Here is a 27,053-nt window from a genome sequence, read left to right as displayed (position 1 = left end):
CTTTAAAAAAAGGAATTACTAATCACAGTGGAATGGATGAATCTCAGAAATATACTGATTGAAATAAAGTCTTACATAAAGGAGTGCATATCATGATTTCATGTATATGAAGTTCTAAAATAGGCAGAACAAATATATGGTGAAAAATATCAGAATAGTGGTTTGCACCGTGTGGGGGGTGGCAGCAGAAATCCAATAGGAAGGGGATGAGGAAGATTTCTGGGATAATGATGATATTTTGATAGGCATTTGGATTACACAGATGCATGCAGTTCTTCAAAACTCTCTAACTACTAAGGTTTGTGCATTTCATGGTATGTAAATTCTACCTTAAGCAGTTTTAACACATATTACATTCTAATAACATGTATGACTGAGGTGTAATAAAAAGTAAGATGGATTTTTTTTTTGTACTGGGGATTAAACCCAGGGTCACTCAACCACTGAGCCATATCTCTGGCCCTATTTTGTATTTTATTTAGAAACAGGGTCTCACTGAATTGCTGAGGGCCTCACTAAATTGCTGAGGCTGACTTTAAACTTGAGATCCTCCTGCCTCAGCCTCCCAAGCTGCTGAGATTACAGGTGTGTGCCACCATGCCTGGCAGTAAGGTGGATTTATGGAAGGATAAATAGTTGATAAAAACAAATGTAGAAAAATGTTAATTGTAGAATCTAGGTGGTGAATAAGTGGCTATTTACTATAACATTCTTTTAATTTTTTCTATCTTTAAGAGTTCTTACAACAAAATGGTGAGTAAAACCTCCATTTTGAAACCCCAGATTACAGACCTAGGCATCAGTGGCTCCCAACATTATTGAGTGAAAAGTTGATGGAGAATCTTACTACGATAGGTCAGGTAGAAAATACCTGATCCTACCACTGAATCCTGTCACTAAAAGGAGAGTATCAGACTTTATATTCTTCCTGAGGCAATGCAATAGTTACTCCACAGATGAAGTATCAGTGCATAAAACCAAAATTGAATCTGAATATAATGAAGATTCTTGATCTAGCTACCAATTTACAGGAAATGCAAGAGGGCAAAGAATATATTAAATGACACCATGTGGGTATAATTAACCAAATCCAGACTGTGGGGGATTCCATGGGGGAAATTACCTAGTATCTTAAGTCAATGACATGAACACTGGAAAAGTAGACACAAAGAGGAGGATCTCTAATACAGTAATATATGGACCTTGGATTCCATTTTGAACCAACTTACAATAAGAAGACATTTTTGAGATAGTTAAGAGAAATGGAATGTGGTGTATTAGATGATATTTTTAAAATACTGCTTGTTTTATTGGATGCAATAATGATATTATGGTGATTTTTTAAGTCCTCTGTTAGAAATACTGAATTATAAGAAGATGAAATGATAGGATTTGTTTTTAAACTACTTGCACAAAAATAAGTAAATGGTTGGGGGATAGGCCATGCAAGAATGGCAGAATGGCAGTAATTGTCAAAGCTAGGTGCTAGGCACATGGAGTTTTATTAATCTATTTTCTCCACTTGTAAATGTTAAAAAGTTCTTAAAAAAAAAAAAAGAAAGAGGGACTGGGGAGATAGCTCAGTCGGTAGATTGCTTGCCTTGCAAGCACAAGGCCCTGGGTTCAATCCCCAGCACGGAAAAAAAAAAAAAGAAAGAAAGAAAGAAAGAAACTTCCTCAGCTTCACATTCTCTTCTAGCTACATCCCATTTCTCCATTCCTGATAGGGCAAAACTTTGAAAAGTATCCATACTTACTCTCTCCACATCAGCTCTTCCCATTCTCTCCTGAAACTGGTTCAGTGGGGATATTTGTCTCCATCATGCCACCAATGCCACTCAATCAAGGTCACCGTGACTTCCAAGTTGCCAAATCTAATCATCTGTTCTCAGTTCTCAATTGAAATTACCTTAGTAACATTGACCACTATTAATCATTCCTTCTCAAAAAAAGCTGCTTCATTTGGCTTCGGGACACCAAATTCCGATTTTCCTCCTGCTTCAGTCTCTGGTTTTTCTTTTTCCTTTCTAGATTATTCTCATTTTCCTGCCCTCAAATACAGGTACACACAGGGCTCAATTCTCCAACCTCTTCTCTATCAGTTGTCATTCCCTTAGACTTAATTTATTATCATTATCTTGGCTATAAATACCATTAACATGCTGGTGATTCTCAAATTTTCATTGCTAATCCCAGCCTCCCCTCTACCCTATCATAAGATCTCATGCTCAATATGTATGGAACCGAATTCTTAATTCCCCTTACAAACTCTTTCCTTAGTATTGCCCATTTCAGCACATGGTATCTTCATTTTCACTTAGTTGCCTAGAACAAAAACCCGCCTATCACACTTGACTTGTCTCTTTCTCGCACACCCATATCCAGCAGCAATTCCTGTCAGCTTTACCTTCTGAACATAAACTGAAAGTCACCACTTATCATCTCTACTTCTGTCACTCTAGTCTAGTCCACGTCACCATCTTCTCCTGCCTGGTCAACTGCAGTGGCCTCCTAACTGGTCTCCTTTCTTCTACTTTTGTGCCCCTACAGCCGCTCATCCACAGGGCAGCCAGAATGATCCTTTACAAACCCCTGCTCAAATCTCTCTAGTGGTTTCCCATCTCGATCAGCATAAAATCCAGAATTTTGATTATAGCTTCAAGATCCTAGATGATGGAGCCTTTGATCATCACTCAGACCACATTTCCTGCCTCTTTCTTCTTCACACACACTTCCTTCCTTCCTATTCTCTAAACATAGCAACCCTCCCCATCCCCCTGGACCTTTGTATTGACTGTCTTCTGCACCTGGAACTTCCTTCTACATGGCTTGCTCTTTCACTTAATTCTAGTCTCTGTTCAGATATTACCCCTTTAAAGAGGCCTTCTCTGATACCCTCCTCCAAAAAAGTAAAATGGAAGCCCCCTAATCTCTAAACCTGTAACATTTACTTCCTCACCAGTTTAATTGTACCTTATAACACAATGCTACCTGACTTTACATTCTATTAATATTTTTTTGTAGTGAGGAATGAACCCAGTGGTACTTAACCACTGAGCCACATCCCCAGCCCTTTTTTATATTTTATTTAGAGATAGGATGTGCCTGAGTTGCTTAGGGCCTCGCTAAATTGCTAAGGCTGGCCTTGAATTTGAGATCCTCCTGCCTCAGCCTCCTGAGCCACTGGAATTACAGGTGTGTGCCACCATGCCCAGCTACATTCTATTAAATTTTATCTATGGGTTTCTTTACTTTCTATCTTAAGCTCAGACTTCATGTCTCATCTCACTTCAGGATTTATAAAGAGTGACCAAATCCTTATGAGGATGAGAATTACATAGACTGCAGTATAACATTAACTTTAGCATAAATACTCAACAGACTATGAAGAGTATATACCACAGGCTTCCAATTTAAGCTTCTACTTCTCCTTCCTAACAAGGTGATAAAAACACTCCCACAGGCACGGCCAGGAGACTCTGCTTGGGTCTAGGTTGTATTTTCTTGTCTTACACCATGCCCACCCTTTCCTAGGCTTGCCCATTTGCTGTGCCCCACACTAGAATCATACTAAGACTCTTTTTTTGTTTTTGCGGTACTGGGGATTGAACTCAGGCCCTTGTGCTTGCAAGGCAAGCACTCTACCAGCTGGGCTATCTCCCCAGCCCTAAGACCCTTGACCTTCTTATTTATTACATTGTCATCAATCCTCTTAAACCAGCTGAAAGTTCTTAGTGAGAGCAGTCATCATGGTTGTTTTCTGTAGAGGTTTGCTCCCTCTCCCTTGTCACTACTTTGTCATGCTATCTTCTCACTCTTCACTTGCTTGTTTTCCCTCTAATTCTCTTTCTCTTGCTCTCACATGCTCGTACACACTTACATTTGAGGGCTCATCTTTGTGCTAGACTCTTTTTTATTAAATTTATTTTTATTGTAAACAAATAGGATACATGTCGTTTCTGTTTGTACATGGAGCAATGTGCTAGACTCTTTATAAAGACCTTTAAACTTCTTTGGACAGCAAGAGTTTACTTCCAAAGTAGAATCCTGATGCTATCATTCGGTGGAATGAGGACCCCTTCCACCTCTATGTATCATCATCAAACATCTGTCTGGGTATACCAGTTCAATTTTATTACAGTTTTTTAAAGACTATCATGTCAGCTAAAACTGTTTCATTTATGAATGAGAAAGTATAGGAGAGAGTGAAATATTTTGTCTTTTGGTCTAACAAGGTTTATCATCTTTACTAACCCATATTTTGAGAGCAGGTCAGTGTAGTATTGGGGATATTAGGGGAACACAGTATTAAAGCAGAGACCAAAGGTCCCCACAATTAAATTCTATCCTGATACCAGCTCCAATAAGCTTCCAGAAAGAGATAAATATAGATGAGAAGGTCCTACAAATAAATTGTCGTTGTTACCACAAGGCCTATGGTATCTAGGAAGCCCTGGTCAAGCGGGCTACTCTTTGGGGAGGATTTCTTGCTCTGAACCAGAGATTGACCAAGTGGTCTCCTTCTTCACTTCACTTCCCTCTCCCACAGAGAGAGACGGCATTCTCAGAAAGGGTATTGGATTCCCAGGGAACAAGGCTCAAATAAAGTCATTAAATCCAAACTCCTATTTGGTACTCCTCTTACTCAGAAGAGGAATGAAGGAAGAAAAGAAAGAGGATAGGAGAGGAAGGACCAATCACCATTGGATGAAGAAGGTTCTTAGGGGTAAGGGCCAGGATATAATGGCTCTGTAGGTCAAGTCAGAGGTTATAAGAAACATTTTGGCCACAAGTGTAACATATCTTTTTCCTGAAACACATCTAGACTACCAAAGAAAGATAATATTGCATAAAAGGGCAGAAAATGTATCTGTATTTCTTGAACATCCATACTTTCTGAGTAATTCCTAGCACCTTATCCTAATCTTGGAAGCATGTAATTCTTAAAAATGATTGACTAAAACAGGTAAGTCTTTGGACAAGTCAGCCAGAAGTGACAATAAGAAGTTTTATAAGTATTGCTATATTATTATGTTATTCCATTTTGAGTGAATTGAATTGTTTATTTTCAACTAATCCTTATCTCTGGGTTTGTTTTCTGTGTGTCTGTTTTTCTTTTCAGCCCCATTGTGTTCTCCTTGCCTCAAAAGAAAACTCAGCACCTGTTAAACTTGGGGGCTTTGGGGTAGCTATTCAATTAGGAGAGTCTGGACTTGTAGCTGGAGGTAAGACCACATTTAAAATATTTTTCCTTCACTTTTAGGTTGGTTTAAAACATGGTCACTTTTAGGTTGGTTTAAAACTTTCAAACTAAATACTAATCCAACCTCAGTGTTTCATACTCCACTCCACCCCACCTCACCCCACCACTACAAAAGCACCATTGGGCAGTTTTGAATTTAATAACTTAGTAGTCATAACAGAATTTTTGTCCCTTAAGAATAGACTCTGGGGCTGTAAGGGTAGCTCAGTGGTAGAGTGCATGCTTAGCATTCACAAGATCCTGGATTTGATCCCCAGCACCAAAAAAGTAGGAGAGGGGAGGAGGAGGAGGAGGAGAAGGAGGAAGAGGAGGAGGAGAAAGAAAATAGACTATCTTTCTACTCATTGTATCCCTAACATGTAAAAGAGAAGACGTCCTACACAGATTAAAACAATTTTCAAAGGACATAATAATTGAGGCTGTAGATGCTTTTAAAGTTGAACTGACCAAAGTCAAATCTACAACATATGTAAAACTTTCAGGTTTACATTTATGGCTAATTTTTAATTTCATAGTGTTTTCTGTTTTTGATTCATCAAAGAACCTGCTCAGGCTATCAACCTATGTGTTCATGGGCTGCAAGAAAATGTGAATGCAGGCTGATTTCATTAACCAAAGCAAAGCATCATTTTAAAAATCCCAATTATAAACTGGGAATACAAAGAAAAAAATGTTTTAAAAAGAAAGTATATATAGGCGGATACTAATTACAGATTCAAGTATTTGGGTTTTTTTTTTATTCCTTTCAGTAGATTCCAACTCAGAACTTTTCATTCTATTCCTTAGTGTTGCAAATTGCATAGTTCTCCTTTCTATCCATGATCAGTCTTTTAGTCAGGGCTTTCTCTTTTCCATCTCAAAGTACTGCTGGGCTTCACAAGGAAGAAAGTACAAAAACTATTAACAAAACTTCTTAAACCAATTATCCTTTAAGACCGCTGATGTTAAATTCAAGTACGTGACAAATAATAAATATAAAAATAATAATCTTGTTACACAGGATATTTCATGCAACTTAATTCATTATAGCTAGATCATCAAACAGTGATAACTTAGACCATCTTCTTGAAAAATGAGCCATGGCTTATAGTTGTATTCCTTAAATCTTTTTTTACCATCTTAACTTCTAAAATTAAATTATGTGTAAGTTTTCCTCTAGTTTTGCATTCTTTTCCAGCTAATCCTTTCCATTAATATGAGAAACTGCAAACTGAGTACAGTTTCAAATAATGCTGTATCCATCCCCAGTTCAAAACTTTCTGTCAATGACCAGAAGACTGAGCAAAAGATCAGGCAGTAGAGCACAATTTAATCATAGACCATCGAATCCCATGTATGCAGGGGGCTTAATAACTTCTCCAATCTTATAACTGATGATGGAATTCTCCCATAATAGTTCCCCCAAGAAAGATTGAACTCTGGTTTAATTCCTCTGATGGCAAAGAATTCATTATGTCCCAGGACAATTCATTTTTGGAAAATTCCATGGGTGTTAAAAAGTTTGTCCTTGTATTAAGCAGAAATCTATCTTTCTGTAACTTCCACACAATGGTCCTAATGCTGACTTTTGAAGCCACTCTAAGCAATTTTCCTCCTTCCATATGATAACCATTCAGATACTTGAAGACAGCTACCATGTCCCCCTAAGTATTATCCAGGTTACTTCCCAAGGTTAATGGAGCTATTCTTTATATAAACTGTTCCTGAATCTCCTCACTGTCCACAAAGATGAGGCCAGAACTGAATACCATAACTACAGATCCAGTCAGGCCCGTGTGCACAGTGGCATTGGGCTAGCACTTCTTTTTGTTCTGGGTCTTACCTTTCCACTAGGTTCCTTCAATGTCATTAGCTGTTTGGACAACTGCATAACACTAGTGGCTCATACAGATGTTGCCATCAACTAAAAATCCTAAGATATTTTTTTAAACAAATATTGCTGGTAAACCAAGCTCTCAAATGTGTTGTGTGTACAGATCATCCCTGTGTTAAGAAAGCACAATGAGCCGGGCGTGGTGGTGCATGCTTGTAATCTCAGTGACCTGGGAGGCTGAGACAGGAGGATGGCAACTTCAAAGCCAGTGTCAGCAACTTAGGGAGACCCTAAGCAACTTAGCAAAATAAATAAAACTAAACTAAATAAAACTTAGCCCAAAATAAAATATAAAAAGAACTGGGGATGTGGTTCAGTGGTTAAGTGCCCTTGGGTTCAATTCCTGGTATAAAAAAAGAAGATAGTGCAATGATAAGAAATAATTTGATGATTACTTCCCCAAAGTTAATGAGATGAGATGAGATGAGATGATTGAATTGAGTTCCTTTTATGTTATATATTGGCCATTTATAATGACTTTCTTTCTGTTCCTCTAAATCTTCATCCTGTTAGTATTCAGAATGTCATGGGCTTCATATTTTATTGTGCATTTTGCTTGAACAGGAAAAGTAGATTCATTAGATTTACCTGGATATTTTCTCCATGGTAATCTTATTTTCTAAAGTTTGTGAATCTTTCTCCCAGATTGTATTTTGAAAGCTAATTTTGAATCCCCAGAGTGCCAGTTATTCAAAATTTATTATTTACTATGTTTTAGAATTAAAATACTTTCTTATAGTCAACATATTGTTATTCCTTAACATAGACTTACTTATATTCTTGAAATAAGTACTGTAAGCATGACAATATGTATTTTTTTTTCTTTTTGCGGTGCTGGGAATCAAACCCAAGGCCTTATGCATGCCAGACAAGTGCTGTACCATGGAGCTACATCCCCAGCTGCTTTATAATACTTTTAGAAACACAATATGAGTAGATAAGGGATAAAAGATTTCTCACAGGAAAAAAATCTTTCTTGTAGTTGAAGGTGCTTTTAAAATTTTGCTACTATTTATCAACTTTGAAATCGAAAGTTACTTTCTTGACACTTGGAATCTTTGATCACAGAGTCCTTCAACTAGAAAGGGGTTCTCGTCTTTATAGGGCCATATAGTAAAAATCATTTAAATATATTTTACTTCCCCTATCTGAAACTCAGCTGTTTGGAGAAACAAGTAGGAACCTAGAAAATAATTATAATAACAGCAAAACTGTCACTATCCTTAAAACCCATTCATGATCCTCTCAGTTGACATCTAAAGACTTTCTCTGAGGCTAACCTACTCCCATTTTTCATAAAGTTGTATAGATTTGAGTTCCTTCCTAACTTGCACCTGCCATTCCCTCTAGTTGGAATATCTTTTGTCATTTTATCTATCTGGTTAACTCTTATTATTGTTGAAGGCTGCACTAACAATTGTCTCCTTTTAAAAGTAGGCTGATCTTAACCATCTGAGTTAGATAGTCCTATTCCTTCCCTTCCGTTTTACCAGAACCATCTGGGCTCTATCATCTCCACCTAACACTTGATGCGGGGACTCGTGGCTGTAGCAAAGACTGAGATTTGTAAGGGGTAGGAGAACCCCCTACCATCATGTCTGAGATCTACCAAGCACCTGAGAAATTGCTATGAAATGAAAGAATGTTCTTGCTAGTCAGTTTCCCATTACTAGCAGATTATAAACAACAAACTAGGGGAAGCTGAAACTGGAGTAAGCATAGCAAGAGAAAAGAAATGAAAGACTGTTGGAAAATAAAATACAGTAAGCAAACCCTCAAACTTGGAAAACACAGCAGCTTTTTAATAGCAATGAAATTGACCTTTACAAACCTTTGAAGTTTCTGAGGGTGCTCTCTGTTCTACAGTAGAGTTTTTTAAGTGATGTCAACATTGACAACTCTGAGTCATCAAAACAGGTTAAATTATTTCCAGCATCCTGTGTAAAAGAGGTCAGGAAATTGTAGAAAAATAGTCATACAAAAATTATTAAAGTAAGAAACATTATGTGCATAAAGGTTCCAATCCAAAAAGTATTGAAAATGTAGCTATTTAGAACCCTGAGGTTCTAGGTAGAAAAGTTTTATTATATTATCAAAATATAACATTTCAATGTACATCTGAAGTATTTCATCAACAGTGACATTTAATTTGGTTTGCTAATTGGTTTCCTGTTCTTAGAATTTTGTGGTCAAAGTCATAAAGTCAAGTGGTCACAATGAAGGAAAATTAGTAACAAGGAGTTTGGGGAAGTTGGTGTATAACAAAGGTTAACTCCAGTCCTTTTCACATTCTGCCAATGTACTTGAAATAAAAGGAACATTTCTGTATATTCTTTCAACCATGGTGTTCCTTGATCATCTAGGAGCAAATTCTTTTTTTTTTTTTTTTTTTTTTTTTTTTTTTTGCGGTGTTGGGAATCAAAACCACAGCCTTGTGCTTCCAAGGCAAGCACTTTACCAACTGAGCTATCTCCCCAGCCCTGAGCAAATTCTTGAACCCAAAGACATAACATCTTCCCCAAGAATGTCCCTAGAATTGGGTAGTCGTCAATCCAGATAAATGGAGAAAACCTCCTCAGGATGGTTGAGACTGGTCATGGTGGCTCTGATTATTCCTGGAGTGGAATTCCCTGTTTTGAGTTGCTTGACCCTTTCTTGTATGGGAAAGTAGTAGGAATCAAGTTGAATTCCAGGGATCTCATCTGAACCCTCTGCTGGTACCTATCTGGTGTCCTGGTACCAGTATCCTGAATGGTACCCTGGGCTCTTTCCCTGCTTCTCCTTGCTCCTGCCAGCTCCCATCCATCAAAACAATGCTCATCTCCAGTGGCCCCTCCCTGTCCAGGCTGCTAATGAAGTAGGAGGCTTAGCTCTTGTGGCTTTAGCTTATTTATGCTACTCAAGGAAGCAAAATGGGACAATCCAGAAATAAAAATATTTCTGTAGCCAGGTCTTTCTAACCAGTACAGAGATTTCACTGATCTGTTAGACATTTTAAATGGACACATTTTCACAATCCGAACCCTAAACTTAATCTCTTCTATTCTGTGGGGAGGAAGGGGACTCATAATGTTCTGCAACAAAGGAACATCCCCAGTACACAAGCTGAGAGCTGTATTATCCTTCTCTGTCCCAACTGAGTTCAGTAAACACTAACAGACCTTGGTCTCCAGCTGGACCAAAAGATTTCTTAAGTTATTTTAAAGCTCTGAACCATAGTTCTGGGCTCTAAAGTATTTGTGCAAATCTCAAAGTAAAAATTATATTGGACTTAGTATGATCAGACAGAGACTAGCAGAGGGAGGAAGGGGTTGAGCCTGCAAACATCTAGAAGCAGTGCCCCATCCCATGGTAATCTCACTCAGGGTACAGCTTTTTATTTCACAGAAGAAAAAAACTCCCCTTGGAATATTGAGTTAAAGATGGCTATTAATGTGCACATAACTGGTATCAGATTCCTTCCAGAAAGCTAGTTTTTGATAGAGAGGGGGAAAAAGGAAAATTCATTAAAGAAGATGAAGGTCAAAGAGGAGCTAATGGGAGGAGCTTCATAATTTAGCTTTGGTATGTGTCATGTATTTGCTGTCATTTCTCTTCAAATCTTAATGTTAGGGAGCTGGAAGCAGTGGCTTGTGCCTGTAATCCCAGTGGCTCAGGAGGCTGAGGCAGGAGGATGGTGAGTTCAAAGCCAGCCTCAGCAACTTGGTGAGATCCTGTCTCAAAATAAAATATAAAAGAAGACTGGAGGTGTGGCTCAGTGGTTAAGAGCCCCTGGGTTCAACCCCCAGTACCCACCCCCCAAAAATCTTAATGTTAGGAAGAAGCTAAGACTAGTTCCTAGTCTAACAAAGTAGCACTAACCATTGTTAACTGCTCCAATCAACCAAACAGGACAGCAGATTCAAATTCATATTGCAGCATTAGGTTTTATTGGGTGATTTCCATTTGGCAGTCAAAAGTAATCTTTTTGCCACAGATTTTTTTCCCTCATCCCTGAGGTCTCCTTTCCCTGCCTCTATTTCTGCCCAGGGCCGGCCTCTCAGCTCTTTCCTGGCCAGTTACAGACTCTGCCTGTAGATGCATCCATCTACCTCTGCTCCAAATTAAAAATTTAAACTTCTTTGTGAAGCAAGAAATAACATTAATTTCTACTATGTAGCATGCAGAGTTCAAGAAGGACTACCAGGGGCCTATCCTGGGCTCAATATTTTCAAGAAGTGATTAAGAGAAATAATTCTCCCCCTCCCCCTCCCCCTCCCCCTCCCCCTACTGTGAACTTCATTTTATGGGAAGAGGTGAGGAGAGGATATTTATTTTGGCAGACTTTTCATTCTGATTGTGATCACTCTATTATTTTCGGTTTTCAGATGAAAAACTCTTGTTTTATATCAACAGTTTTCCTTCATGTTGTTGTTATTTAAATGTAGGACGCGTCGGGACGCCTCACTTTATGGCCCCAGAAGTGGTCAAAAGAGAGCCTTATGGAAAGCCGGTGGACGTGTGGGGGTGCGGCGTGATCCTTTTCATCCTGCTCAGTGGTTGTTTGCCTTTTTACGGAACCAAGGAAAGATTGTTTGAAGGCATCATTAAAGGAAAATATAAGGTAATGTCTTAAGGCCATTGAATTTTTCCACTGAAATTCGATTATACTGAAAAGTGTGTTTTGGTGCTGGGCGTGGTGGCTACACTCCATAAACCTGGCAAGTGAGGAAGCTGAGGCAAGAGAATCACAAATTTGAGGCCAGCCTCTGCAATCTAATGAGACCCTGTCCCAAAATAAAAATAAGTAAATAAATAAAAAGGACTGGGGATGTGGCTCAGGGGTTAATCCCCTATGGGTTTTTATGGTCCATAACACAATCTAAAGGCTTTTTGATGAGACTTAAACATTGGTATTCTTTGAGTGCTATGTGTTCATGTACTATCGTTACTTGTAATTTAGTGAATTATTTACTTTGATTATTTAAAAATTTTTAAAAAGTCATTACTAAAAAAAAAAAAAAAAAAAAAAAAAAAAAAAAAAAGTCATTACTGACTACTGGCTGTATTAGAAAGAGGTAAGGACTTCTTGAAAATAAACTGAAGATGGATTTCACTACCCCAGCTCTTCTACTTGTTTGCCGATAATACCACATCTAGCCAACAAGAGACTAGGGAACTGGGCGTGGGAAGCATGGGAGAGTACTGTCTGCACACCAGGTCAGGGCACTTTGGGTCAGAGAGATTCTCTTTCCTCTCATTATTATGAAACTATACCTTCTACTCAACAGAATCGCTGTTTCATTTTTGGCCATGCCTGGCAACATAAAACAGGTATATGTAACACTAGATTCCCAATCCAATGAGGCCCCCCCCTAAAGTTTTCTTTCCAATTCCTTAGTAATTTAGAATTTTTTTTGTGGGACGGGGGGAAAAAAAGAAAAAAAAAGATATAGTAGTTTCAGATTTTTAGTCTTACCCTTTTAAGCCCTAACTAAAGCTCTTGGAGGTGAGAATGGTCTAGACTTTTGTTAGCCCTGTACACTGTCTGCTCATAAATAACATACAGGTTTGTCTTGTTTTATTTGGTGTAAAATCTCTGCCAAAATTCTGCTAAGAGAGGAAGGTACTTTTAGAAATAGACTTTTCTCCTTAGTCAGTTGGCCATTGGGGAATTAAATCAATACTTTGAAAGTAACTAAATGTCTCAGGAAATTGCTTGTAACTTATTATCCCCTTCCAATCCCTGGAAATTGTGAGTGGCTATCAGGAAAGCACAGCCTGGGTTTCTGGTTGAATTTTGACAAATCAAATAAAGTCACAGAAACTAACAAATAAAAAGAAACATGATTTTAGTAATACATCAGCATAATGATAATTATAGCAATAATGGTAGCTGAGACATAACATTTGGTATGTGCCAAAACTTCTCTAAATGCTTTACTTATATTAACTCATTTAATACTCTCAGCAATTTATGACGTGGATACCATATAATAAAGTCTCCCACCTGCCTTTTTGAGTTATAAGCACTTGCTAATAATAGAATTCTTCCTTTGTGTTTGTTCAGTTATTAACTTCCTGGTTTCCAAGGCAATGTGCTTCATTCCAACAGCGTCTGGTATTTGATTTTGTCTATTTTTAAAACATTGAATCGTTATTTTTATTTCTTTGTAAGAAACTTGGACTGTTCAAAATGTCCAAAAAATAAATTACTTAAAATTTCCCTGTTCCTAGGAAATAGTAAAAGTATTAGCATAAGTCAGATGGATAGCAACAGATATCATAATTTCTGTACCTGAGTTTTGAAGTTTTGAGGTTAAAAACTTGTTTACTGTTTTATTTGACTGATCTCACCTCTCACTTATCTTCATGGCTTTCCTTACAAAGGTCCAGGTTTTCAGCAGCTTAGTTTGAGGTATAGATTCCTCTTTGCCACCTATGATGAAACTCTTGGGTCTTTTTTAAAAAAAGTATATTGTCATATGATTCTGTCAGTATTTATTATTACTTTTTATTATAGAAATTTTCAAACAAACAAAAATAATGGATGGGGGAGTAATATTGACCATCTTATATTGTTATGTTGTGTACATGTATGAATATGTAACAGTAAATTTCACTGCTATGTATAATTATAATATACTAATAAATATGTGGAAAAATAGTGTAGAACTCCAGTTTTAATCGTTAATATATAGCCAAGATTGTTTTATCTGTATTCTGCATATTACTAGATCACTTTATTTTATTCATTTTATTTGGTACCAGGGATTGAACCCACAGGTGTTTAACCACTGAGCCACATCCCCAGCCCTTTTTATTTTTTATTTTGAGTCAGTCTTGCTGAGTTGCTCAGGGCCTTGCTAAGTTGCTGAGGCTGGCATTGAACTTGTGATCCTCCTGCCTCAGCTTCCTGAGAGGCTGAGATTACAAAGTGTGTGCCACCACACCCAGCTCTTAAGTGATTTTAATTTGACTTTTTATTCTCATTTGCTGGTTTACTTGATCTTTTCAGGTATATGTCATAAACTACTATTTAATTGAAATATGTGCTAACATTTAACCTCAGTTAACTTTTTTATGAAGGACAAAAGTAATATATCCCTAACTCTATATAATAGATGCAAGTGTCATCTTATACCACGGTCACAGGTAGCCAATTGGAACCTACACAGCATGATTCTAAGCTGCTGTGTCTATGGTATTCAAAAACTCAAGTTCAGAAATCTTACCACTGCTTTCAGATGGTTTCTCAACCCCTCTGCTAGAAAAACAAAATCATTCAGACCATAAAGAGTACAGCAGCACCAGGATAGGGAAGAGGGAGCAAGGCCATCTAGGACCTGTCTAAGTCACTCACCTCCTTATTACAAACTGGTCATTTGATGATAATTTCAATAGGATGACAACTTTCAAACGATCTCATGACGTTCATCTTCATGGGATTCGACAAACTAAAGGGACTACTGTTTGCAGTTCTGCCTGTAAGAAAATGGAACACCTTCCAATTTTAAGAGTTGTCCCTAACATGGAATCACTTTCCCTTCCCCATCTACATCTACAAGCACAAAGCCTCACCCTAGCCAAAGCTAAGTGTCTATTGCTAGCCCTTAGCTAAATTGGAATGATTCACTTCTACTGGGATGCAAATACTGTGATTTCATTTGGCTTTAAAAAGTGGAGTTTATTCTCCATCTTTCTCCCTTAGATGGTGACATAGGTCTCTGCTGGTGAAATTCAAGGGCCTTGAACTGGGAGTGCAGCTCAATGGGAGAGCACTTGACACCCAGACACAAGGCCTTGGGTTCCATCCCTAGCACACACACACACGAAAAAGCTGTGACATAGCTTAACCCTCCTAGTACCAGACAGCTCCCATAAGCTCACCCAATCAGGCAGCTTCCTGATGCTGAAAATAAGGAATGAAACCCTACTCCATCTCTACCTCCTATTCCTACTCACTTCCCAGACCCAAGCCCTAAGTACTCTCCTTTAATTTTTTTTCTGATTTCTGCTCTCAGACATTTCTCCTTTCCCAGGTGCCTTCCATCTTTTTTCTCTCAGAACCACAGTTTTTCTCATAAGTCTTTCATATAGCTCATAATTGTTTTTATTTAATTTTAGTCTATTTACCATTTGGCTTAGTAGTCTCATCTCTAAAAGACAACATTTCACTGAGGACAACATACAAGTGAATTGGTTATTTTGTAGGGTAATGGTAATGGTATATTTTTCCCTATATACTGAAATTAACATACTCTGACCAAAATATTCTATTAATAATTTTCCTAGTTTCACAATTACTGCTGATTCAAAGTTTTAAAAACATGTTTTGAAATATTTCTTTAGCCAGGCACAGTGATATATGTGGCTCAGGAGACTGAGGCAGGAGGATCAGGAGTTCAAAGCCAGCCTCATAAACTTAGTGAGGCCCTAAACAACTTAGCAAGACTATGCCTCAAAATAAAAAATCAAAAGGGCCAGGGGGATGTAGCTCAGTGGTTATGCACTCCTAGATTCAATCCTGGTTCCCAAATAAGTAAACATTTCTTTAATTTTTTAAAAATATTAAAATATAAAATATTTATAAAATAAAATATTTCTTTAATTTTTAAAATTTTATTTTAGTCCTTTCTGGATCAAGTTGTTCTATCCAGTCTCTTTAACTGAGGATCTAAAGGTAGAAACTGGAATCATGAACATTATATCCTTCAATTTTTAAAAATATTATCATAATATAACAAGAACATGTACAGAATATTTACTGATGCAAATTCTCATAGTGAACAACAAGAACAGAATTGCATTTAAAGTAAGCCTTTTAAAATGAGATTTTTGTCACATTGAAGCAATATAAGAATATTAAGTAATAATAAATGTTAACTTCTCACTGAAGATAACTATGTAGTTTTCCTTTTCTCCTTCCCAGATGAATCCTAGGCAGTGGAGCCATATCTCTGAAAGTGCCAAAGATCTAGTACGCCGCATGCTGATGCTGGATCCAGCTGAAAGAATCACCGTTTATGAAGCACTGAATCACCCATGGCTTAAGGTACATGAGCTCTCAGGTCACCATCCACACTGTTTGAACACTTCCATGACAGCTGTGCATTGATCTATAAGGTGGCCCTTTTTTACCTTTTCTTCCTTTTGAGATTTTCCCATTATTTTTCTTCCTCTTCTTGGTCATTCCTGTGCGTCATCTGTGAACGTTCTAGTGGCATTCAACTAGAACACAGAGAATACAAAAGCAGATTAAGACAATATATGAGGGAAAAAGGCCTATTTCCCCACTACCAACACATGTTCCAAAGATGTAACATGAACGACTGAAATTACACCACATTACAATAAGTTAATTATCTTTTTTTTTTTTTTTTGCGGTACTGGGGATCGAACTCAGGGCCTTGTGCTTCTGAGGCAAGCACTCTACCAAGTGAGCTATCTCCCCAGCCCGGTTAATTATCTTTATTTCAGGTGTGACATGTGCTTTACAACATTAACTACTTTTCCATAAAAATTAGATACGAATTGACTGTCTTAGGAAAGAGACCCATTTTAAAAATCCTTTTCATATCCCATCTTTCCCATGAGGATTAATAAAAATTATAACTTAAGACATCAATGAAATAGTACTATTTGATTAAAACATTACATAGTTCAAGCCAGGTGTGGTAGCTCATGCCTGTAATTCCTGCAACTTGGGAGGCTAAGGCAGGAGGATCACAAGTTGGAGACCAGCCTCAGCAACTTAGTGAGGCCCTGAGCAACTCAGCGAGACCCTGTCTCAAAATAAAAAACAAAAAGGACTGGGAATGAGGCCCAGTGGTAAGTTGCCCCTAGGTTCAATCCCTAGTACCACAAAACAAACAAAAAAGCACTATACAGTTTAGTAATTCCAGGAAATCCTCACTTTATAGGTAGGAAAATGAATGTCCAGAGAAGTTGAGACTTGTCCTCTACCCCCACCAAAAAGAAGAATCTTTCCCTAAGACTCAGAAGTTGTCAGTGATGGGACCAGGATTTTAAGTCAGCTTACCAAGACCCTGTGGCTTGTATAGACCCTGTCCCTTTTACTTACATGATGACATTGTTCCAACAACTTTCCCCTTTCCTTCATCATCAGTTTTTTGTCTCTTTTGCATCCCTCAGCCTATAATTTATCTTTATTTCTTACATATGTACATATTTACACACACATGCCTTCTCTCGCTCCTACTCCACCCCTCCCCCAGAGTCTGCCCCTATTTTCTGATTCCCTTGATACCAAAACTCCTAGAAAGAGTTTTCTGTACTCACTTCTTCCAATTTCTCCCATCCCTTTCTCTTGAACTGACACTAGTCAAGGTCGTAATCCTACTAACTCCATGAAGAAAGCTCTGGTTGAGCTGGGACTGAGGGCCCAGTGGTAGGGCACTTGCCTAGCATGGGTGAGGCCCTGGGTGTCATCCCAGCATCACAAACAAAATAAAACAAAAAAACAAACAAAAAATTCCACAGCTCTTATATGACTAAGTTCAGTCGTTCGATTCCACAGCTTGTCCGTGGAATTGGCAACTTTTTTTTTGTACCAGAAATTGAACCCAGGGGTGTTTAACCACTGAGCCACATCCCCAGCCCTTTTTATTTTTTATTTTGAGACAAGGTCTTGCTGAGTTGCTTAGCACCTCACTAAATTGCTAAGACAGGCTTTGAACTCCAGCCTCCCAAGCCACTGGATTACAAGCATGCACCCCTGCACCTGGCCTATCAGCAACATTTGACAAGCATCCTTCTGAAGCTCTTATCTGCCTTTGGCTTCTAGGATACATGTTCTCCTGGTTTCTCTTCTGATACTCTGGCTGCTCTTCCTCAGATCTTGCTGATTTGTCCTTGTGTCCCCTAACCCCCCTCTTCACATTGGAGTGCCACTAGCCTCTGTCCTTGCTTCTCCTTTTTTTCTTGATCTATAATCAGTCCCTTGACTGTACTCATCCAGTCTTACTGACCTTAAATGGTATCTGTACACTGATATCTCCTGAATCCAGGCCTCTCCCCTGAAGTATTCTTTCTTAATCTGCTATACAGCTTGACTTCCTGATTTCACCCTTCTCTCACTCTCCCTTCTCTTTCTCAGTTCTCAATGGCCCGCTTGCTAATTCTCAGATCACAGGTACATTCTTGCCTTAGTGCCCTGTGTTAACCATGTCTTTTCCCTAGAACATTCTGCCCCCATTTCTGCATGGCTTGTTCCCTCACCATCTTTGCTTAGATACCAGCTTCTTATTAGAACCTTCTCTGACCACTATTTAAAATATGGGAGAAGGAATGCCCCCTGCCTTCAGAATTCCCTATTTGCCTTCCTTGCCTTATTTTGCTCTATAGCAAGAGTCTCCATAAGATGTACTTCTATCTTACTTGTTAGTTGTCTATCTAGTCCTAGCCGCACAAGGGTAGGAATTTTCCATTCTGGTTCATTTCTGGATAAACCTAGAAAGTATCTGGCACATAGTAGGTGATCAATAAATACTAATGAATTAATGACTGGTTGAATGAATGTTCATTATATTATACCATGCTTCTTCCCCAGAACTTAAGAAAAACAATAAGAAACATAAAATGTAGATTAATAATGTATCTTAGTAGTGATGATAGGGAATAATATTACTTGAACAATTTAGGGTGTCCAGTGACTCCAGATTGTCTTAAATAATACTACTTCTCAGACATTCTGATATTCTCAATTTTTCCTAGAAAACAGTGGTAAATGGTTCTTAGATACTTTTTAAATATTTTTTTCCTTCCAGATATGAAAATGAGCAATTTAGACAGGACTCCTATTTCTCCCTTGTTTTTCTCAGTTTTTCCCTAATGGGGATCTTTTGTTATTAGAAGCTAGTCTAAATACCAAATAGCAATGAAAGTGGCAGCCACTTTAGTCATTTTTAAAATCCTTTAGAAAATGTTTTAGCATTATATAGTATATATGTTCACAGTGACTTTCATTATCAAAGTTTATCTTGGCCAATAACATTTTTATTTTTGGAAACCCTTTCCCCTGCCAATAATGATAATTCTTATTCTAAGTAAACTGTGCTTCATACGTGATAGATTTCTGGCGCCAGAGAGAAAAATGACAAGAAGTGTCATTAACTTAAAAAAAGGTCCAGAAGGCTGTTTGAGCTCAGGGTCACAAGCTGTATCTGAACTACAGTTGAACTTCACTGGTTATGTGTCATCTGAAGAATTCAGTGAGATTCAATGAGGTCATCTAGCTGATGGGAGTAGCTTTCTGTTATATTTCAATTCTTGTCCATGTCTATCTATAACTTATTTCAGTCAATGTAAGTGGTATTGATTTGGAACTCTAGGCTCAAGTTTAAACTGTGATTTAATTATGAAAAAGTTCTAAATAACTGCAAAGTGAAGAAATAAGATGATGGAAGTTTTCAAAATGAAGAGTTCCCAGTCAAAATACCCTTGCTTTGTGTCAAAAAAATAAAGACAAGAATTAATTCTTCAATAAAAAAAGCCCAAAAAGTCTTGTTTAATCATTTCATGTCAAAAAAGAGTTTGAGATTAGATCAAGTAATATGTGACTGTCTTATAATTCTTAAATTACACCCGTTGAACACCTTTACCTATCCAAATTAATGAGACTTGCTCATTCCAACAAAAGTAGGCCAATGGAGATTGTACTCTCCTCATAGATGGCTGAATTCTTCTTACACATTTTGTATTTGTAGGCTGTAAAGTTTATTGGCTAATAAAGGGTGTTTATATCAGATTTATTGATTTGAATTTTGGAAAGATCAATCAACACACCAATTAATTATGTATTCCACATCTAGTGTGCCCAAAGGACTGTGCACTATGTACTTTATTAAAGTACAGGAAACATTGCTATGGAAATTTTCTGAATTCATCTCACATTATTAGTGTCAGGAGGGATTGTTTAATCCAGAAAAATATTATGTTTACTCTTGGTTCATTTGGGCTTTTGGTATTGCTTACTTATTTTCTGGTAAGAGATACCTTAATAGACTGAAAAATCTTGTGATTTTTGTCTACTTAGAAAATATCAGAATTCATAATTAAAACATAATTTTATTTTTTGGACTTTGTTCACTTCACATTAAGGAATGATGAATGGAAAGGAAACTCACTAGACATAGAATTTATGGTCAGAGATGCAGTAAACTTCCCAGTCTGCTAGAGAGAGGAAGACATTGCCAGGCTGTAAAATAGATTTTCTTTCTTTTTTCTTTTTCTTTTTTTCACTACTAAAGACTGAACCCAGGGGTACTCTACCACTGAGCTACATCCCCAGTTTTTTATTTTTTATTTTGAGACAGAGTCTCACTAAATTGCCCAGACTAGCCTTGAACTTGCACTCCTCCTGCCTCAGCCTCCTGAATCTCTGGGATTATAGGCATGTACCATGCTCTGCTAAATTTTCATAGTAGTAATATAATCTAAAGACACAGAGAAGATTCTGCTGTCCTTCGGGACAGCCATTCTCAGTGACCTTTTCTTGGGGCTCATTTTGTCTGCCCTCCTTGTCCTTGGAGTTCCCAGGTTGCAAGCTGCTCTCGCACCCAGGCTCATACATGTTAGGAGGCAAAAAATTTCCAACGCCATCACCACAGGATCGTTCCCTTCAATCCTGGGGTGCCTACCCAGTCTACCTTCTTTTCTCCAGTTTTCAAAGTATTCCATTAGTTGCTTTATATACCATACCAGGAGCTTTTAGTGTAATTGTAGTGGTGAAATATGCTTGTTCTATCTCACCACTGGGTAGTCATTTTAGCACTTTACTTTTGAATCAATTTCCTTATCAATAACTCTGACTCAGACAGTACACTCTGTGTGAAAGTGTTTATTATGTTCAATGGGAAATATTTTTAAAATCAACTCCATGGACTGGGGAGTGTAGCTCAGTGGTAGAGCATTTTCTAGCATGTGAGAAGCCCTAGGTTCCATCCCCAGCACCGGGGAGAGGGGAGATCAACTGAAGTGCCCATTTGGTGCTATAGAATCCAGACATGACATGCATCTTTCAGGATGCTTGCCCCCATCTTCTCAATACAATTGGTATCAGACTTCCAGTTGCTCACACCAAAAATCTCTGTATGTAGTGGTATCATTGACTTTTCTCTTTTTCTCACGCCCCACATCCAGTTGGTCAGAAAATTCAGTTCTCTCTACCTGCAAACTGTATGCAGCATTAAGATCTTCTGTTATTTGCAAGATGATGTGAGAAGAATGAAAAAACAAATCACAGACTAAATAGAATGAAAAAAACAAATCACAGACTAAATACTTGAAAATTATATGTCTGATAAAGGACTTATATCTAGAATATGTAAAGATTTCTCAAACCTCAGTAAAAAGAAAACATATAACCCAATTCAGCATGGGAGAAGATTTGAACAGACACTTCAACAAAGAAGACATACAAATGGCAGATAAGCACAGGCAAAAATGTTCAGCATTATTAGTCATTAGGAAATAGGAATTAACACCACAATAAGATACCTGCACAAATGTATTAGAAGGACTAAAATAAAAAAGACTGACTATATCAAATGTTGGCAAGGATGTGAAACAACTGGTACTCATCTACTGCTAGTGGGAACGTAGAATAGTACAGCCAGTATGGAAAATAGTTTCATAGCTTCTTAAAAAGCTCAATATATTCCTATCTTATGGCCCAGTCATTCTGCTCCATATGATTTACCTAAGAGAAATGACATATATTTATACAAAGACTTGTATATGAATGTTCATAAGAAGCTTTATATGTAATATTCAAAAACTGCAAACAACCCAGGACCCAACAATAGATGGAAGGATAAATTATGGTACATCTATACAATGGAATGCCACTCAGCAATAAAATGGAATGAACTATTGATATATAGCAGATAAATTTAGAATTATTATGCTGTGTTGGGCAATAATGAGCACCTACTGTATGATTCCATTTATATGAAGTTCTAGGAAAAACAAACTATAGTGATAGAAAATAGATTGGTGGTTGTCTGAGGGGGAGGAGGAGGGATTGGAAGATATGAGGGAACTTTTGAGAGTGGTGGATGTATTCATTATCTTGATTTTGTACTGATGTTTTATAGTGGTAGACATATGTCAGAAATTACCAAATCGTACATTTTAAACATGCAGTTTATTACACACGAATTATACCTTAGAGATATATGTTCCAAGCCTATCTCTTTTTTTTTCCAAGTCTATCTCTTTTTAACCCTTTTTATTGTTTCATCATCTTTCACCTGGATTACTGCAATGGGCTCCTAACTGCTCTCTGTGCTCTTTTTGCTTTCTTGCCAATCATCACCTCTCAATTTATTCTCAGCACAACAATCAGAGTGTTCCTTTAAAGTTAAGTCAAATCATGTCACTCCTACTCAAGAGCCGCCAGTGGCTCCCTCTCCTGCTCACAATAAAACCAAAGGCCCTTCACTTCACAGCCTACCCCAGCCTTGTCATCTCTTCAATCAGATCTGTTCCTCTCTCCACTTTCCCGTCACTTCACTCTACATACATTGATCTCCTTGCTATTTCTCGAAAATCTGACCTGGTCCCTCCTTTAGCCCTTTGCATTGGTTGTTCTCTCTACTGAGACCACTCCCTTGCCCTTTTTGAATGTCACCTTCTCCACTGGGCCTACACTGATCACCCCATTATTAATTGCAATGCACCCACTCCTGCTTACTCAGCTTCACTTTTTGCTTTACTCCATAGTACTTTTGACATACTCTATAATTTACCTTTTAGTTATTTTCTCATCTTCTCCAATTAGAATATGAACTACATGAGGGCTGGTATCTCTGTTGTTGATAATCCCAAGTACATCAAACAATGCCTGACATATAGTAGGATCTCAAGAAATATTATGGAATGAATGAAGCTTAAAGCATATACATCTTCAAGATACATTGACAAATTGGAGTAGAACCAAAGGGAGGATAAGAAGAATGGCAAAAAGTTTGAAATATACATGAGGAATAGTTGAGACAACGAGGGACATTGTCTCAGAGAATAGGTTTAGTGGGAACATGGTCCCCCTCTTCACCATTAAAAGGGCTATTATAAGCCAGGTGCGGTAGCACATGTCAATAATCCCAGCAACTCAGGAGGCTGAGACAGGAGGATCACAAGTTCAAGACTAGCCTCAGCAAATCAAAGTGCTAAGCAACTCAGTGAGATCCTGTCTCTAAATAAAATACAAAATAGGGCTGGAGATGTGGCTCAGTGGTCTAGTGTCCCTGGGTTCAATCCCCGGAACCCCCCTAAAAAAAAGAGCTATTATATGGAAAGGATAGGATGTTTGTTCTGTGTTACTGCAAAAGACAGCTGACCTAAATGAGTTAGAAGTGGGCTCAGGCTAAGAAAGACTATTTTCAAAATTACTCTTTCTTAAATAAGATTCAAATGGGTCACTATAAAGTAATGATCTCTTACTCAGCAAGCTCAAATAGAATGATTATCCATTAGGCAGTGAAGGAGATTTTCCTGTGTGGGGAAAATGGTTGAATTAGATGGCCTTGAAAGTTTGTCCTAGTTGGAAGATTTTGTGGTATTTATTTATTTATTTTTGGTACCAGGGATTGAACCCAGAGGTGCTTAACACTGAACCACATCCCCAGCCCTATTTTGTATTTTATTTAGAGACAGGGTCTTGCTGAGTTACTTAGGGCTGGCCTTTCTAAATTGGCTGAGGCTGGCTTTGAACTCTCAATCCTCCTGCCTTAGCCTCCTGACCTGCTGGGGTTACAGGTATGCGTAACTGTGCCCAGAAATTTTGTGATTTTTATAATTCAGTTATTTCTGACCCTAAGAATGATGAATTGGTTGTAGAGTTAACTTTTCAAATGCTTATTTTACCTGACAAAACTTATGTCAAATGTAATTTCATACCTTTACGATCATTATGACTATTTTGGCCACATAACCATATATCTCAAAATTAGATTAAGTCCTTTATTATTTCAGTCCTTTATTATTGCTGAAAATAAAATTTTGCTTTACTATTCATTTTAACCCTCCTATCCCTCATTTCAGAGTATTTACCATTATCATGGAATAAAATCTCCAATCTCCTAGAATTCAATCTAAGCTTCACATTTAAGAATCTGGACTTTATTATTTGTTATATATTAGGTTTCTTCACTTTTCAAAATGGTTATGTATGTTCATTATCTTTCTTCTTTTATAGGAGAGGGATCGTTATGCCTACAAGATTCATCTTCCAGAAACAGTAGAACAACTGAGGAAATTCAATGCAAGGAGGAAACTAAAGGTAAATTAAATCAGCAAAGATCCAAACAGATATAGTCATTGACAATCTTCTTATTCTGTTTTGTTGCCCTTCAGTATATCCTAGGGTTGGCTATTATTTTTGTTAAAGCTAAATTCTCATTTCTAAAAATTGCTGCCATTTCAATAAACTTTCAGTTTTTAAAAATCCATTAATATCTAAATATGAATCTAAATAAACAAGTTTTAATAACTGGAAGATAAATTTTATTTTAGAGTTTTCTCCTTAAAATTCATAGTAGAGATATAGTTAACATTATCATCCATTATTATCAAATATTAATCTAGGCTGCTTTTTTAAACAAATTTTACTTTGACAGAAATTGTGAATTTAGTTCAATGGAAATAACACTGAATTAACATTTGATCTAGGATTAAATCCCCGTCACAAAGCAATAAATAAAATCCCCCACTACCTTGATCTACTAGGAAATATTTTCAAGTCACTTTTCTTACCTTCCTTCCTTTATTCTTTCTAGATATCATTCTCTCTCTTGCTACTCTCCCTATCCTTCACCCCATCAAAAAATAAATAATAATTACCCCACATGGGGAGTCCATTTGACTTCAAAAGCTTCTGAAAAGACCCAACATTAAATAGTGGAGTCGTTCCGGCATTGGAAGAAAATGATATGGAACAATACTGCCCTACCCCGTCCCACCCTAGGATAACAGAAAACCTATTACATTACAGCATTAAAATTCATTTATATTTGACCTACTTTTGATACATAAAACGTTAACTCTGCTCTTTAAGTGGCTGATTGTGTAGTAGTCCTCTTTATTCACGTGACTCCTGCCAATTATAAAACCTTTCTTCTGAAGTACTTTCAGATACATCATAAATTGCAATAACATTATTCATCTGTTATTATTCAACCCCTAACATTTATGAATGATTTTATACAATTCCAAATTTAAAAGAATATTTGTATAAATTTTGGGAAAACTTAGTCTACAATATTATACTGTAAAGCTGAAATATTCAACATGGTATCCACTAGCCACATGCAGCTATTTAAATTTAAATTAATTAAAATTAAATAAAATTCAATGGTCAGTTCCCCATTCACACTAGCACATTTCAAGTGCTCAACAACCACGATGGCTAGTGACTACATTTTGGACAGCACATATATCGAACATTCCCATGGTTATGGAAAGTTCCATTGAACAGTGCTGCCATAGAACAAGGGAAGTTTTAACATGTCATTGTTGGTGATGAGTATTCCCATTTAAGTCTTTCTCCTACTTGTTTTTGTAGTCAGAAGTTCAAACTGACTCTTGTCTATTTGCTTTTTAAAATCCTTAGCCAGGGTATTTATTCATAATATGCCATTTTTTAAGAAGTTGCCCAAAGAAGTTTCCCATGACTTTTTCCCCTTTTGGATAATATCCACCTGAACCATTAACTTACAAAAGAAAAAAAAGGTCTTATCATTCCTAGTGAAATTTACTCAGCTATTTTTGAAGTTAGTTTTCTTCCCAAAGAAACTATTTGTTGTACTTCTTTCTTAATTCTGCCCTAAGTCTTTTAAACTCCTAACACTGCTTTGGCGTCGTGTGATGTAACACTACGCAGGGCTGAACCTGCCATTGCCCAGGTACAGATATTTCACCATCACAAGAGACATGCTGTTCTTCTCCCAGGGCCACAAAATCAGACTTAGGCCTAAAATAGCCAAAGTGGTGACTAAGATTCATTTGGACAGGGTCAAGCTGTCACAGCACAGAGGGGTCATGTGGATTTACCACATCCCTTTGCAGGGCTATTTAAAGTTTTAAGACCCGCCAAACAACCTAGAATTAAGAACATCAGCAGGGTCAATACTGAATTTTTTTTCCAGCTTTTTCTGGTAAGGCAGTATTCTGTGGAGTAGCTCAGTCACCCTGTTAAGACGTGTCACATCTGCCCTCCTCAAGGAACTCATTCTCCTCATTCTGCCTCTCTTGCAAACCTCTAGAACAAAGAAGTCAACTTCCCTGACTTTCAGACCCCACTGTATAGCTGCCCATCCTACCCAGACACTATTTTTAAGCTCCTCAATTAGTGGAAGACAGCCTAATTTCTAGAACTCCCTTGGAAGTGATTATAAAGGAAGTTCATTGAAATCAGTAGAAAATTACTTCTGTTTCTTAGTCAGCGATGAAGTTTTTAGCGTCATTGGCAAAAAGGAGAAGGAAAGAGTGGGCTCTCAAACTACACTGCGTTTAGTGTATCTTCATTCTGACACTTCCTAGCTGTGTAGCCTCGAACACATTATCTAAACTTTCTGTGCCTCTATTTCTTTATCTATAAAATGGGTATGGTGATGATAGTTCATTCATAGGTTGGATTTAATGAATTAGTATATTACAAAAGTTGTAGTAAGTGCTTCTTAAATATTATTTACTAGTAACTTTGCAATTGCTATTAATGTATTATTATGATTTTAATGTTAATACCTTTGATTGGGTATACTATAAACAACTGTCATTCCTCAATGGACATTCTGTACTATTTTAGCTTTTTGCCAGTCATTGACTTTGATATTTTTGAGGGTTTTGAAAGTTGTTTTAAAAAGCATTAAAATGTCAAAAATTTCACTGAGTAATCTTTACTCTTGTATTTTTTCC

At 37.3% G+C, this 27,053-nt stretch overlaps 1 protein-coding gene across 12 annotated transcripts in view; it reads left to right on the top strand.

The window, feature by feature from the left end:
* Cask (calcium/calmodulin dependent serine protein kinase) overlaps window positions 1-27,053 on the top strand; it is a 361,598-nt gene that overhangs the window by 226,843 nt on the left and 107,702 nt on the right. For all 12 annotated transcript variants that reach the window (XM_047535418.1, XM_047535425.1, XM_047535422.1 and 9 more), the window contains exons 6-9: window positions 5,123-5,225; window positions 11,564-11,739; window positions 16,048-16,170; window positions 24,337-24,420. In XM_047535418.1, coding sequence (XP_047391374.1) covers window positions 5,123-5,225; window positions 11,564-11,739; window positions 16,048-16,170; window positions 24,337-24,420 — 486 coding nt within the window. The remainder of the gene's footprint in view (window positions 1-5,122; window positions 5,226-11,563; window positions 11,740-16,047; window positions 16,171-24,336; window positions 24,421-27,053) is intronic.

The sequence above is a fragment of the Sciurus carolinensis genome, chromosome X (genome assembly GCF_902686445.1).
Source record: "Sciurus carolinensis chromosome X, mSciCar1.2, whole genome shotgun sequence".
Lineage (NCBI taxonomy): Eukaryota > Metazoa > Chordata > Mammalia > Rodentia > Sciuridae > Sciurus > Sciurus carolinensis.
This window is presented reverse-complemented; position numbering and strand designations above follow the sequence as displayed.